Source organism: Pipistrellus kuhlii, unplaced genomic scaffold (genome assembly GCF_014108245.1).
Source record: "Pipistrellus kuhlii isolate mPipKuh1 unplaced genomic scaffold, mPipKuh1.p scaffold_m20_p_23, whole genome shotgun sequence".
NCBI classification, from domain to species: Eukaryota; Metazoa; Chordata; class Mammalia; order Chiroptera; family Vespertilionidae; genus Pipistrellus; species Pipistrellus kuhlii.
The window spans coordinates 4,480,455-4,496,155 of NW_023425522.1; the positions used below are offsets into that span (position 1 = coordinate 4,480,455).

Here is a 15,701-nt window from a genome sequence, read left to right on the forward strand (position 1 = left end):
CCTCCCCCAGCAGCACCTGTCACTAAGTCCCGTGTCCCCACACACTTCACAACTTAAACAACGAAAGGCCGTGCTCAGGGATAATAAATCTATTTTAATAAGTTTACTTTTGACAACTATTTGTACATGTATTTAAAGGTGCTTTCAGCCCCCGGGCTCCATTGCAAATTGGGTACCGAACCGCCCTCGCCAGGAAGTGAGCAAAGCTGGTAGCATCCCAAGTCTGCCAACCCCATGGCCAGAGGAGGGCTATTTTACACTGTGCTGGGAAAACTAGACGCACTTAAACTCCGCATTGTACACCTGTACACTGGCTTAGATTGAATGGCTCAAATTAAACAAATATAGAGAACTTTCATATATACAAATATATCATGTATAGGTATGTCATATCTGCCTTAAAAGGGTAAAATTGTAAAGTGTGGCTGTGCATGCAGGACCCAGATGTCTCAGTCCCAGAGTGTGGGCTCCCAGTGCTCTCGCGTGTCCCCGAGAGGGAGTGGGGTCTTATGAGAAGGGGAGAGAGCCTGAGGCTGGGGCCGGTCTCACTCTCTGCTCCGTGCTCTGGGTAACAGTTATTGCTATTCACAAGTGCCCTCCCGGAGAGGCTCCTGGTTCCGCCCAGTACCTGTGAGCCGGTGCCCCTGAGAGCCGGAGGTGTAGAATTACTGTCAGACCACTTGATGTTTGGGGGGGACGTGGGGAGATGTCTCTAGGCCCTTGAGACATCCTCAAGGTCATTTTTAAAATTTGGAAGTATTAAGTGGTAAGGTGGAAACAGGAGCTTCCGGTAACACGGTGTGGAAAATAAAACTTGGGAAGTAAAACAAATGTGTTCAGCGTTTACTTAGAACCAACCCACAGAGTAGGGCAGCCTCCCTGTGCAGCGCAAGTCAGCGCCCAGGACTCGTCCCTGTACGTAAAGGACTTGCTCTCTGTCCCTTTCTGTGGCCGTCCAGCTGACACTGGAGGCCTCGATGTCGCTGTCAGTACAGGGCAGCCCAGGTCTCACCCAGCACCTGGCCCTCCACACCCCCCTGCAGAGGACCTACAGGAGCCCTTAGTGGAGAGGGCTGCTGCTTGGCATGGAGGCTGAAAGTAGGTCAAATAGGCACAAAGTCAAAGGCAAAGGTCAAACAAAAGGCCCACGTCACCACCCGAGGGGAACGAACAAAACCTGCACCACCGATGTTTGCCACTCAGGCCGGGGGGTGACCGCTCTGCAGGACTCCGGCCGTGCGTGGCAGTGACAGCCAGAGCCACGGAGAACTTGGGCCCAGGGCGCCTGGCCATGTGCTGGTCTGGGCCCACGTATGTACACGCGTGTCAAAGGGCGGTGCTCTCTGAGTCCTCCTCCGAGTCCCTCTTCTCAGCCACCGGGGGCCGCAGCTTGTGCTCCAGGGGGCTCAGGCGGAGCGCCGGCCCGAGCTCCACGTGGATGGAGGGGACTTCGAAGTGAGCGAGATCTGGAAGTGGGCAGAGAGAGAGGTGAGGGGGGAGGGGCTGCGGCTAAGGAGACCCGGCACCAAGAGCAGGCAGCTAGTCAGCGTTAGGAAGCGAGCGTGGGCCCCTGAGGGGCCAGCGTCCTTGCAGCATCGCATTAGGGTTGGGCAGCTTCCCTTCTACCAAGCAAGCCTGTGGGCCAGCGCAGACCTGCCAGGGAGCGGGGTGGGGGAGGAGGGCCCTCAGCACTGCTAGCACACTCCCGCACACTCACTGCCTCTGGGCTGCGGGTCCCCCTGGCAGCTCTTGGAATTTGGGATTGCATTGAGTTCCCTAAAGCCTCTAGGGACAGGGTGTGAGGCAGAGGAAACACCATTTTCCCAGCAAGGGGTCATCCTCAGACAGTGTAATCCTAAGGCTGTGAACAGTAAGTATACCTCGATGTCTGAAGGACCTGGCAGAAGAACCCCAGGAGCTGGGTGCAAGTTACAGCAAACTGTCTGCTCCCCATCTCTCAGCCCTTGGAGCAGCTCACCTCTTGGCTCTGTCCCCAGGAGAGGATCAGAAAGAGGGTCCTGAGGTGAAGGCTCAGCGCCTGTGGGTCTGGGTCCCTGCGAGCTGCAGAGTTGAGAAGGTCCAGCAGCTCTGCACAGGCGAGGCCCCAGGTGGGTCTGGGCTGTGCTGCCCTGGAGACCCCACCTGCCCACCCGGCCTGCAGGGCTCACCGGGGGTCCACCAGGCCTGCAGGGCTCCCCGGGAACCCCATCTGCCCACCCAGCCTGCAGGGCTCACCGGGAACCCCATCTGCCAACCCGGCCTGCAGGGCTCACCGGGAGCCTGGCCTGCCCACCCGGCCTGCAGGGCTCACCGGGGACCCCTCCTGCCCACCTGGCCTGCAGGGCTCACCGGGGACCCCATCTGCCTACCCGGCCTGCAGGGCTCACCGGGAACCCCTCCTGCCCACCCGGCCTGCAGGGCTCACTGGGAACCCCATCTGCCCCACACGGCCTGCAGGGCTCACTGGGAACCCCATCTGCCCACCCAGCCTGCAGGGCTCACTGGGAGCCCTGGCCTGCCCACCAGGCCTGCAGGGCTCACCGGGGACCCCATCTGCCCACCCGGCCTGCAGGGCTCACCGGGAGCCCTGCCTGCCCACCCGGCCTGCAGGGCTCTCCGGGAACCCCATCTGCCCACCCGGCCTGCAGGGCTCACCGGGGACCCCATCTGCCCACCCGGCCTGCAGGGCTCACCGGGAGCCCGGCCTGCCCACCCGGCCTGCAGGGCTCTCCGGGAACCCCATATGCTCACCCAGCCTGCAGGGCTCACTGGGAGCCCTGGCCTGCCCACCCGGCCTGCAGGGCTCACCGGGGATCCCATCTGCCCACCCGGCCTGCAGGGCTCACCGGGAGCCCGGCCTGCCCACCCGGCCTGCAGGGCTCACCGGGAGCCCGGCCTGCCCACCCGGCCTGCAGGGCTCTCCGGGAACCCCATATGCTCACCCGGCCTGCAGGGCTCACTGCGGACCAGGCCTGCTCACCCTCACCCTCAGCCATGCCACCCGCCCACCTGCACAGCAATCTCACCTCGCCTTCTGCCCAGGCCTGGACTGCGGGAAACAACCTGGGAAGGAGCAGCTTTTGGCCAGGCCTGGGGGGTGGGGTTTTGTTGGTTTCTTACTTTGCTTTTTTTGGTAAAACAAATATTCAGCCTCAAGAATGTAGACAGACAGACATCTGAACACGGTCCTAAGAGACACTGTACAAACATGGAAGCTCTGGAACCCAGGTCATCTCCCGCCTCCCAAACTCCTGTCAGGGAGCCACTGCAGCCTGTGCTTGCTGAGCTCAGCCCTGCCTGCCTTCCCTCTGGGCTACCCCTGGGTGCTTCGTGGAAGGCTGCTGCTGGCCTGGGGCCCACCCATCCATACCACCAGGCAGCACGTGACCCTGCACAGGTTTCTGCTCTCCCCTGTGCCAGGCAGTCAAATGGGAACAGCCCAGGGTGGTGGGGGTCATGTGACAGTCCGGACAGTAGGCAAAGAGCACCAGGCTAGGAGACCCGGCTGTTCCCTGGAGACCCTGAGGGGGGTCACTGATGGTGCTGGGGATTGGGGGAGCTGTTTCCTGTTAGGAGGCCTGTGGGCCCTGCTGGCCCTGCTCTTAGCAGCTCTCGTGGGGCACCCCTGGAGGGCCCTCAGACTAGCTCTGGCCATCACTCTGACTGAGGCAGAAGCACCTCATTCCTTCTGGCTTCGTTCATGTCCTTGCCTTGGTTTCACTGTAGAGCGCCTGCTCTTTAGAGGAGGAGACCAGGCAGAAGCTGGGTGAATGTTTCCCAGTGTTTTACCGAGCTGGGGGGATGGGCTCAGGACACACTCTAATACTATGGCTTCTCCAGGATCCGCCAGCCCCAGCCTGGGCCTGGAGGAGGCGCGTGGACTTCAGGGCACCCTCCCCCGAGACAGGCCCAGGCTGCGGGGGCATTGCCCGTGGCCTGGGTGGCCCTTCGTGGACAGGTCCCTGAACCAAGGTGTGGTGAGGAACTGCCTGGGACGCTGGGCAGAGAAGTCAGCAGGTCCGTCCTGGGAAGGGTGGCCTGATCCCTGTCAGCTCAGCCTCAGAGAGGGGAGGGGTGCTAGTGACAGAAGGTGAGCAGATGAGCTCGGCCTCTGCCTGGCTTTGTCCCCAGCCCCTGAGGACAGGAAAGAGACCCCGACACGGCCAGGGACCCCGGAAAGCTCCTGCTGCGCTGGGGGAGGCACCGAAGGATCGGCCATGCAGGCGCCCAGCCACATGCAGTGCGGTGCGTAGGGCTGTGGCCGCCGGCTCGGGCAGGGGGCGCGAGGCTGGGGCCGCTTACCCTGAGCTCCCCTCACACGTATCCAACACTGCGGCACTCATGTCACACAGCTGCAAGGACAACGACAGGATCGGAGAGAGGAGTGAACAGGACGGAACAAGAACGCAACACAACACTGCGCCCCGTGTCGGCCAGGTGGCTGCACCCCGTGGTCCAGCTCTTCCCTCGGCCCCGGCCCGTACGGGCGGACAGCACAACGCAGCCGGAGAACACGGAACGGACAGGCACGGTGGGGCGTCGCTCCGTCTAGAGGCAGCAGCCCTGAAGCTGGTGCTGTGGGAGGGATCCTCACACGTCCCACGTGGGGACTGCCTGTCCTGTCCCTCAGGGCCTCCTGCGGCCCACTTTCCCCCAGATCTCTCATTCTGTCTCTCAGGAGGTGAGCAGACGAGCTTCCAGCATCACCACTCCCCGGGCCCTTCCTGGGGCGGCCTCGGAAGTTAGCAGGCTGATGTGTTGGGAGCAGGAGCCCCCATGGACAACTCGGGGTGACCGGGAGCTTCAGGGGCGTGTCCCTGAGCCCCCAGGGCAGTGAGCCTGTGCTCCCTCCCATCGGGGCTCACTGAGGACACATCTCGCACCAGGAACCACAGGTGGAGAGCTGTGCTCACTCATCTTTCCAGGAAGAATTTCTTCCATTTTTTTACAAGCCTCCGGGTAGAGGACAGCAGCTGTCCCGTCAACATCGTTCCTTGCCCAAACGGAGCCAGATCGCCAGACGGCTACTCGCACAACATCTGCATCTCCAAACCCCTCACAAATACCCACCCTGGACTAGACTTCCACGGGCAGCACAAGCGGAGGCCGAGGCCCACCCGCCACCTGGCCAAGGGAAGGCCTGTCTCTGCAGGAAGCCAGGCCCAGCGCCGCGCTGCTGAGCGTGCGTGGTGTGTGCGTGCATGTAGTGTGTGCCTCTGTGTGTGCTGTGGGGTCATGATGTGCACGTGTGTAGGGTGTTGAGCTCTGTGTGTGCTGTGAGTGTATGGGGTGGGTGTACCGGGACCACACAGGCAGGTGAACCCGGGCTCTGGGCCTGGTGATGTGGGTGGCTGGCTCTACTCAGCCAGCCACACAAGCATGCCGAGTTCTGACCTCGTGTGCTCGATCCTGAGAGATGTTTCAACATGTCTTCTTCTTCCAGACAACAAGTGGCGTGTGCTGAACGTGTGTGCTTATGACTTCATGCCACACGTTTTTCTGGGGGAGGAAATAGTTCCATCTCTGATTTTAAATTCAAAGCAAAACTAGCCGAAACTGGTTTGGCTCAGGGATAGAGTATCATCAGCCTGCAGACGGAAAGGTCCCGGGCTCGATTCCAGTCAAGGCATGTACCCTGGTTGCGGACACATCCCCAGTAGGGGTGTGCAAGAGGCAGCTGATCGATGATTCTCTCTCATCGATGTTTCTAACTCTCTATCCTTCTCTCTTCCTCTGTAAAAAAAAAAAATCAATTAAAAAAATATATATATACGTACATATATAAAGCAAAACTACATTTAGCCATTGTGGGCTTGTCCAATTAGCTCCTTTGAGGACCAGGGTCCGGCCTGTCGTGAACCCGGCCCCTGTATGAATGCGTGGTGCTAGAAAGACATGCTTCTCATTAGGCTTGTTTAATTAATAAAAAGGAAATGTCTTTGGTTCGTAGTGTTTCTGAAGGCTCGGGGAGCGCCTCCCGCACCACTGCGCTCAGCTGCCAGCGGGTTTGCCTTCCCCCCCCACTCCAGCTCTCCCAAGAGCTGGGGTGCTCAGTCCCCCAATTAGGGCAGACCCTGGGCTGGGAGACCCCTTAGACGCCCTCTGCAGGATGGCGGGGTCCCTCCCGAGCTGCTCTCACCGGCTGTGGGGGCATCTCAGGGGATCCCCTGGTGAGCGACGTTGGCACCAGCACAGCCGGCCCCTGGCAGACGGGTTGTTAACGGGCAGTGGCACCAGCACCCTCCCTCGGCCTGCTGTGCTCAAGTTCATGGGAAACCGAGGAAGCTGGGCGCGGTTACCTGTGGACATGCTCTCCCCGGGGGCCATGCCGTCGAGCACGGGGTGCTCCGTGGACTGCGGGCTGGAGGCAGAGAGGCTGGCGGTGGGCGGCTGCGGGGGCGGCAACGTGGGTCTCTGCCGAGGCTTCGGGGTGGGCCGCGATTTGGTTAAAGTGCTGGCGAAGCTGGAGGGAGAGGCCAGGGGCGGCACCGCCGCCGGGGAGAGCGGGCCCGAGGCCAGGGGGTACCCTTGCGAGTAACTGAGTCCGTAGGGTGACGGGGTGCTCGGTGGCGTAGGCGACAGGCTAAGCGGGGACGGCTGGCCGGCGGGCAGCTCCGACATGGCGCCTGGCTGGCCAAAGGGGACCTTGGGCGGAATCGGTGCCAGCTTCTTGGACACTGGGAGAGAAAACACAACAGCAACACACAAGGTTGTTCCATGATGCCCGGGGTCCATGCGGCCGTTGGCGCACCCCTCACCCCCTGCGACCCCCTCGCCACCCCAGACCTTGGCATCCTGAGAGCAGGCAACAATTTTAAAAAATTTACCTAGACTTGCAAGTTTTCATGTCCTCCCTAATTTCTGTTCACTGATTTCTCCTCTTCTCTGGATTCCTACCATCCATCTCTCTCTCTCTCTCTCTCTCTCTCTCTCTCTCTCTCTCTCTCTCACACACACACACACACACACACACACACACACACACACACACAGGCTGCAGATATATTTCTCCTCCACAGGCCGTGGCTGGCTTCCCTGATTCAGTCACCACTAGGGGTGGCAAAGGGGGGCAGTGGCCTGAGGAAGAGGGAGCCAGTGACACAGCCACAGACGACAATCAGTTCAGCTTGTGGCCGTGGGCCCAGGACGGGCAACTGTCAGCATCGGAAGCGGACTTTTGGCCTTAGTGTCCGAGAGCCTGAAGGTGGGCCACCGGGGCCCAGTGCTCTGCGGGACGTACCTTTCCGGAGGGTGTGGGGGCTCTGGTCGGCGGGCAGCTGGCCGGGGCTGGTGCCTGCTGGCGTCCCGGCACCCGGTGGCCCCTGGCTGGAACCCGGACTTGCCTTCTGCCCAGACCCCGGAGAAAGCTCCTTGCCTCTGGAAGCGCTGAAACACAGGCACACAGGACAAGACTCCTGAGCGGGCGCCTCAGCACCTCACCGTGGGTGCAGAGCATGCCTCTCTCGCCACTGCGGCCTGCCCAGCTCCGGGCGTCCCAGGCCCTTCCTCAGCCTCCCAGACGACCCCTGGTGCCTGGTCCTTGGTGGGGGTTGGGGGGAACTTCTGACGGCCGGGCCTACTTTCTCCTCTGCATGGCCCTAATGCCAGCTCCCTCGCCACCAGAGACCAGGAGCGACGGGCAGCAGGCCCCAAGCACCCTCTCTCTGTCCTGTGAGCCACACTGGGACTGGACATTTGGGAACGGGGACACCAAAGTGTCCTTGTCCCCTGAATCCACAGCACAGCAGAGCCTGTGTGCCCAGTGAGGGCTGATGGCCACATGGCCATGGCCCCCCACTCTCCAGCTGCTTCCCCTGATCCCCCGTAACACCCCCAAGCAGGGAAGGACTTCGGGGATCCATCCTCAAACTCAGGAGGTCCCAGCAATGGTAGGGCTGGAACAGACCCTGGCTGTGCTTCCGAATGTGGGCAGCTTAGTCCAGTCCCCCAGGTGTGGAGGAGACCAGGACACATGGCACCGAGGACCTCTGGAGCCCCTTCAATTGATAACGGGGCACCCTGAGCCACCAGGCCCCCAGGAGGACCCACCCTTCACGGCTGGCTTTTTCTCAGGCTACAGCAGCCACAACCTGAAACCCTCACCTCACTCTTTAAAAAATAAAATTTAATGTATTTTGATTTTGAAAGGGTGATGGAGAGAGAGACAGAACATCAGGGATGAGAGAGAGTCACTGATCAGCTGCCTCCTGCACACCCCACACTGGGGATTGAGCCCCAAACCCGGGCACGTGCCCTGACCGGGAATAGAACCGTGACCTCCTGGTGCCTAGGTTGACGCTCAGCCACTGAGCCATGCCGGCCAGGCTCGCCTCTTTCTTTATTCTTCAGGCCTGAGGTGACCAGGCAAAGATCACCTTCATGCCAATGATCTCTCCGCCCCTCCGTCCATCTCTGCCTCCATCAAGAGGAAGGTAAAGTGAAACAATAAACAACAAAAGAACACACACAACAAGCAAACATAGTAATTGCTTCTTGTTGGGCAACAGACTCTTCTTTTCTTTCTAGATGGACAAGAGAAGGGTAAACAGCCATGCAGCCTCCTGCAGAGGTCCCCGGGCCAGTGTGACCCCATGACCTCCTGCAGAGGTCCCCGGGCCAGTGTGACCCCATGATCTCCTGCAGAGGTCCCCGGGGCCAGTGTGACCCCATGACCTCCTGCAGAGGTCCCCGGGCCAGTGTGACCCCATGACCTCCTGCAGAGGTCCCCGGGCCAGTGTGACCCCATGACCTCCTGCAGAGGTCCCCGGGCCAGTGTGACCCCATGACCTCCTGCAGAGGTCCCCGGGCCAGTGTGACCCCATGACCTCCTGCAGAGGTCCCCGGGCCAGTGTGACCCCATGACCTCCATTCTTCTCTGACTGGCACCCACGTTAGCAGTAAGAATGGCCCCTGCAAATGTCCAGGTGGAGGAGAGGAAAGGGGAAATGGAGGGTTGGACACTGAGCTTCCTCTCACCCCTTCGCAAGCTGCCACCCGACACGTTCGCTGCTGGCTTGGGAGCCTGGCCTTCATCTGATAACCCAGGGAGCCAGAAGTGGTGCTCCAGATGCCAGCAGGAATGCTCAGAAACAGGGAGGGGAGGGGGGAAGGGGAGAGTGAGGACATCCATGAGGCCAGAGGTGGGTGCAGTGAACCTGCCCGTGCTTACCTGGTCCGCTCGGCCCCAGGCTGGAGGCCCAGGCCAGATGGAGAAAGCGAGGGCACCGCGGGGTCCTCTGGGGGCTGCTCCAGAAGGGGCGAGGGCAGAGGCGCTGCCAGCTCCTCGGGCGGGGCGGGGGGCTGCGTGGAGGGTGGGGCGCACGACCCTTTCCGGCCTGCCGACGACGAGCCTCTTCGCGCCACCCAGGACGTGTCCATCACCCTCACGCCCATGCTGGGGAGGGACACAAACACACGTGCTTATCCATGCACTGCAGGCCGAGCCCCGCCCCCACGAAGCGGACACATTCAAGCAGGTGGGTGTTAGAACAGCAGCGCAGCCTTAGCACCTCCTGGGCCCGGGGGAGCGAGGAGGAGGAGGACGGACAGGGCTCCCCTGATGGGACAGCCAGGCCACACCTGGAGCCCCCCGCCCGGAAGGCTGGCCAGCCTCGCCCCAGCTGGCAGCTGCGCTTCACCCTCTGCCAAAGCAGCTGCTAGTCAGTGCGAATGCGGCCTCGCTGGGGGCATTCGCTCCTCCCGGGTGGGAGACGCAGGTGAGCAGGGCAGGGACAGGGGCAGCGTGAGACCAGAACAAGGCACCGGCCTCGGGAGACATCTACACAGCCATCCTTTCTGTCGCTTGCCGTCTAGAGCACAGAGCAGAGTCAGCGGGACCTGGGGCTGGCCTGGCCCCGGCCAAGCTGTACGTCTGCAGGCCACGCCAGCCTGCCTACCCTGCAGGACGGGCGGGCTGACGGTGCCCGGGGCCGCCCTGGGCTCCGGTTCCACTTCAATGATGGGAACAGTCGCCTCAAGTCAGTCGGCCAAGCAACCACACACACACCCCCTCGCAGAGCTCGCTGAGGCAGCGCTCGGCGTTCGGACTGAACGTGGCCTGCAGCTGCCCCGGGATACTGTACCTTTGGATTTTCCTAAGGCTGCAGGGACAGAAACACACAGATATTAGTGTCAAAGTCTGTCCTTCCTTGGGACACGCGGGGCGTCTCGTCAGGGTCAGGGTCAGGGTCAGGGCCTCAGCCTTCACCGTGTCAGGAACCTGTTTCTGCTTCCTTGGTCTCCTAGCTAGAGTGACTCTTCTACCAGATGGGTGACAAGCTCGGTGCTGCCCGGCTCACAGGTGAGCAGAGAGAGGAGGGAGTGACGCTGGCACGCAGGGCAGGAGGGCAGGAAACGGCTCCCAGGGGGAGAGGGAGTAGCTGGAAGGGTAGGCACCTCTACTGTGTCCAAGTTCACGATCAGAAGGCGGTTCACGCCCTTCCCTCTGGTCTAGGAGCAGCTGGAACTACAGGGCATGGTCGAGGCCTGCAGGACCAAGGCTGGGCTGAAGTTTCCAGCATTAAGGGCAGACAGGCTCTCCCTCGGGGAGGAAGGATGTGCTCCCAGCCCCGTGTCTCTGCAGGAGCCGGGGCAGTGGGCGTGAGGGCTGTGCGTGCTTCCTCTCACCTCTCCTCCCACTGGGATGGGAGAGCTGCCTGACACCCCTTCTCCAGGCACTCCTCCATGTTAATAAATTTCATCAACCTTTGATGAGGCACCTTGGGGTTATGTGTTGGGGAGAGGGGGAGTTAGTCTCTTTCCAGGACTCACTAGCTTTCAAGCAATCTTGGTCAACGAACCTGCCACCAATACATAAGCACCTTCCACAGGGGATCCTGAATCACTCCTGGAGGCTCTCCCAAAAGCCCGGGTCAGGGCCTAGGTGCCTCCCTGATATTTAGAGTGAGTGCAAGGGAGCATCAGATTATGCTCTGTGGCTTCAGAATTTCCCAGGATGCAGATCGAGAAGCTTAACTCTCGCTTGGGGGAGGGAACTGACACCCCTCAGCTGCATGGGCGGAGATGGCAGGCATGCAAGCTGTCTCCCGCGTAAAGGATGTTAGATCTCACCCTCCTTCTCTTCCTTAGGATTCTCTTTCCCTTGGAAAGACCTTTTCCATGGGGGGGGGGGGGGTGTGAGGAGAGGGGATGAGGGAGGGAAGGGGAGGCTGAAGGGGGCTGGTGGGCACGCCTTCTACTCCCAATGGCACCTTCCAACCTCAGCAGCCTCGGATGCCAGGCTGCCAGGTGATCTCCTGTTTACAGGGAGGAGCCAGCTAGGGCACAGGGGAGACCTGCCAGGTGTCAGTGGCAAAATGCCAGCCACCAAGAAATAGCGCCTGAACGTGCACTTCTGCTTCTACACGGGGGCCACCTGCCCTGCTGCAGGCACCCCCTCCACCTGTAGCTGCTCTCTCATGAGGGGAAGCGGGGACGGGAGGGCACCCCCTGCTCCAGGGAGCATGCGTCAGATGCCACTGACACTTTCACAGAGAAGGACAAGTAGCTGGGCAAGGGGCCGAGGAGCAGGGACACAGAGCACTTGGCTGCGTCACAGGGCCATGGGGTCACAGGGCCATGGGGTCACAGGGCCACGAGGGAGGCAGGCATAAGCAGGCATGGCAGTCCCAGGCAACTCCTCACAGGCTACCAGGACCTTATATTCGTACGGAACTTATCATAAGACATGCTTTGTATGTTTCATGAGACCGTACCCTGGAATAGGTTCTGAAAGGCCCCAGCCTCAGGACGCAGTTATGCCATTCACTACCTCAGTAAGGCCCTCTCCTCATCTACACAAGGCCAGTACCTCCCATCCCACCTCCAGCTGTCCCGAAGGCATTTTACCCCGGTGAGTGCGAGGATACACTTAGCATGGCCTTGGCCATCACTCGGGGGAAGCCGCCGAGGGGTCCTGCAGTGGTTGGTGGCGTGAGATGGGCAACAGGCTGTCTGTCCAGCTGCACAGAAGGAATTTCAGGGGGCTTATGATTGGAGATGCAGAGAGCAATCTGGCATCTTGAAGGAGGAGAGATAAAGGCCTGGGAGCCAGAGAGTGTGGAGCTGGGATGGCATCTCCAAAATGAGGTGACCCCACTCCCTGTCCTGCTCACTCCGATTCTTCTAGGGAGCAGCGGTCCTGTGGGCAAGAGCGCACCTTTGAAGGGAGGGATTTGGTGTGTGAATCCTGCATTTCCTCATTACTAACTGTGCGGTATGGACGCGCTCCTCGCTCTGGTGTCCTCTGAGTGCCCTCTGTCGGACGGAGTAATACCACCCCCCTTTCTCTCCGGGTTGTTGTAAAGAGCGGTGTCCACAAGTTACTGAGCAACGAGAAAGAAACCAGTACATGGTGGCTTTGACTATGATGGTGCTCTGTTCTTGTAGATGCCAAACACAAATGATTTGTAACTCTCCCCACCCTGATAAATAAATAGAGGGAACCCAAGTCTAAAACATGAAAGACAAAGGGGGAAATAAAGCTACTGTGTCAGCGAATCAGGCTCAGTGTGAGATGGATATTTTGGGAAGACCCCCCCTGGGTCCTGTTACTAGGGTTTACAGGGTCTGCCATCAGACTTCTTCCCTTCCTAACACTGGCCCTGAGCATGAACAGATTTGGTGTGGCTTCTTCTCTGGTAGAAATAAAGGAGACAAAAAACATGGCAGAGGTACAATCCTTTTTCCCTACGCTCCTTAGTGTCATGGAATCTACGCATTAGGGGGGCCACTGTGGGCCTCAGAGGGGCTGTTGGGAGCCTCCTTGGAGGATGCTTGGCTTAAGGAGAAGAGAAGTTGGGGGGATCCTCACAACCTTCCAAGCATCACTGCTCAGCCAGGAACCAGGCAGGAAAGGAGAGCACAAGGGGTCACCGTGGCTGAAAGCTTCTTTGGGAAACAAACGGGTGCTGAGACTCAGCCGAATGGCCCCACCCTCTCACCTACGGGCCTTCTGAGTCCCAGAGCCTCCCGTAGCCTTCCCCTGTCCTCGGCCAGGCCAATGTGGCTTTAGTACACTTTGTGCCTGAAAATTAGCCCAGTGCTCATGGGAAGGTGGAGACAGATAAAAAACATTCCCGGTGTTTTTAGTGAGATGTCCAGGTGCAGGGCTGGCTACTATCTTAAAAATGGGATGTAATAAAAAAAAATCTAGCATGTGTGCTAGAAACAGCAACAGTCACATATACCAGGCATGTTTAATCACTCATGAGTAAGATTTTAGTTCACTCTCAGTTCTGAGGTTTGGTGCTTACTATTATTTCCCAGTTCGCATGTAAAGAAGCCGAGGATTCAGAGGTTAAATTCCCCAGATCACATGCCAGAATCTGAACCCCAAGGGCCTGACCCCACAGCTCACACTCTACATCTGCAAAGGGCTGTTTCCCTGGGGGCTACTCTTCTGACACAAGGACGGTGTGGAAACCAAGTGAAGGTTAGACCTAGCAATGTCCCTGCTGAAGGAAACAGTGGCCTTCTTGTTTTACAGTCTGTAATCGGCAAGCCACATGGGAAAAACATAAGATCCAGACTTTACAAATGAAAAGAGACAAAGGCCTTCCCAGCAAAACAAAACAAAACAAAACAAAACACAAAACAGAATCTGAAAGTTGGAAGACCCTGTTTTAAGAATAGGTGTCTACTAAGAGTCCGTTTACCACTGAGCAGAGGTTTGCTCTGGATCATTCTAGGTAGTAAGCTGTCAAGGGTAGCAGTTATTTTTGATTCCCCCCCTGTGTAGGACAGACACCTGCAGTGCAATTTTTTTAATCCTGGCTAGGAACATTCTCAGCCAGAGGTGTCAGCCAATATACGGCTTTGAAGTATTCAAGTCTATAGAACATTTTGATTTTGTTCTAGAGATCAGTTACATTTGGCGAAAGCCAGGAGAAAGGAGACAAGAAATGGGTTAGCCATCAGCTGCAGACCCTAGTGAATGTGGGCAGCTCCCCAGATATCCACCAAAGGCTTGGAAGTTCAGGGAATGTTTAAGATGAATTTGGAGGCCCTGTAGCAGTGACAGGTGCCTGTAACCAAGATGAGTGACAGGGGTCCTCACCATCCGAGGGCTTATTCTACAATACACTCACCTAGGGAGACCAGAATTGGGTAATTTCTAGTTCCTCTTGGGGTAATTCCTCTCCTAAGTGCATCATAAAAAGTTTCTTTATCTCCTTCCTAGTACAGATAAAGGTTTGAGTTAGTCTGACAACATTTCCCAGACCTGGTCTCAGCATCCACAATGTACAAATCCTGGACATTGGAAGCTGAAGTGGGACCGGGAACAAGAATATACCTCTCAAGGGCCTATGTGACCAACCCAAACCCAAACAGTGTGCCTCATTTCCCACTGGCATCTGGGATGACTTTCTAGTCAAGCTTATCAATAATCTCTCTATATAAAAGCCTAATATGTAAAGTGTCCCAATGGGAGTTCGATCAGAGACTGATAGCTCACTATGACGTGCACTGACCACCAGGGAAATGGCATGGAATGAAGGAAGGCCCCGGCTGGCAGCTGGAAAAGGGGGGCCCTGGCCAGCAGCTGGCAGCCAGGGAATGGAGGCCTCAGCTGGCAGCCAAAGGCTCCAATCGGCCCTGATTGCTGGCCAAGCCTAGGGACCCTACCCATGCATGAATTTCATGCACTGAGCCTCTAGAAATCTAAATAAAATGATTACACCATCATCCATGGCATGTTGTCCATCCTCCCACCGCTGGGTCTACAGAGCACCTTGACATACACTATTACAAAGTAAGTACCTCAGATTACCAGTTCCGACTGTTTTGAAGACTTGAGGCATGTAACAGGGAATGTTCACAAACCCCCTAAATCTTACTGCCTAACCTCGTCACCACGGCTGGAAAAACAGGAAGGAATAAGCAGTATCTTTGAAAAAGAAACTATGGCAGGGTGCAGAAGATTCATCCAAGAATGGCCATCACCCTGCCCACCTCCAGAAGGTCTTCCATGTCCCAGGGAGCTTCCTGAAACTTCTACTGACCTCGCCAGTCTGTTTTGGCTTTAGTATATTTTTTGTTTGAAAATTAGCCCACCTGATTACAGGAAAGAGGAGACAGATAAAGTTTCTAAGAAGTCACACATTTCAAAAAATGTTTTCAATGTGCTGAACCATGCAGGAACTCATTAGACTCCAGTTTCCATCTTCCCTGCCAACCCAATAAAACCAACAGTAGGATTAGGATCCCATACAGCACCATTCTGATTACTCCCAGACCTTCTCAATTTAACAAGCCCGTTCCAAACTGCTGATCATCCACACATTGTTCTAATGGGGGAACAAGACCCACCACAGAGCAGCTCTCCAGACAGGTCGAGGCCAAGTCACACTCCAGCTCAAAGGGGGTTGCTAGCTTTGGTGTCAATGCCCTCTAGGGTTTCGGGGTTGCTGTCGGTGGGCTCTGGAAAGGACCTCTGAGGAACAGTCCACTGTGGAGCAAGCGAGATAGCCACAGGCCCATCAGGTTCCAAGACTGGGAAGAGGAGCATGCTGGTCTTCTGAGTATAAGGAGGCCAGGTCATGGAGGCTCTGAGAACAGACAGCCATCCATTGGGATCCAAGGGTCTGCGGGCAGCTTCACAGATGCTGTCAGCCTTGCCACTGGTGGGGTTAGGGATACCAGAGGCTGGAAGTAAGCACAGGCAGTGGGCCAGGTGTATCAGCGGGCAGGCCGGTGTGGAG

General features: G+C 58.0%; 1 protein-coding gene across 5 annotated transcripts in view; it reads right to left on the bottom strand.

Annotated features, from left to right (window-relative positions):
• Nucleotides 1–74: 74 nt before the first annotated feature.
• The window catches only part of ARHGAP44 (Rho GTPase activating protein 44), a 156,906-nt gene continuing 141,279 nt past the window's right edge, over nucleotides 75–15,701 (bottom strand). For 3 of the 5 annotated variants that reach the window (XM_036451905.2, XM_036451907.1, XM_036451909.1), the window contains 5 exons: nucleotides 10,083–10,100; nucleotides 9,170–9,394; nucleotides 7,241–7,386; nucleotides 6,300–6,677; nucleotides 75–1,466 (listed from right to left, as the gene is read on the bottom strand). In XM_036451905.2, coding sequence (XP_036307798.1) covers nucleotides 1,327–1,466; nucleotides 6,300–6,677; nucleotides 7,241–7,386; nucleotides 9,170–9,394; nucleotides 10,083–10,100 — 907 coding nt within the window. In that variant the 3' untranslated portion in view covers nucleotides 75–1,326. Of the gene's footprint in view, nucleotides 1,467–4,302; nucleotides 4,353–6,299; nucleotides 6,678–7,240; nucleotides 7,387–9,169; nucleotides 9,395–10,082; nucleotides 10,101–15,701 lie in introns of all 5 variants that reach the window. The other 2 variants (XM_036451908.2, XM_036451906.2) reach the window with 2 other exon arrangements.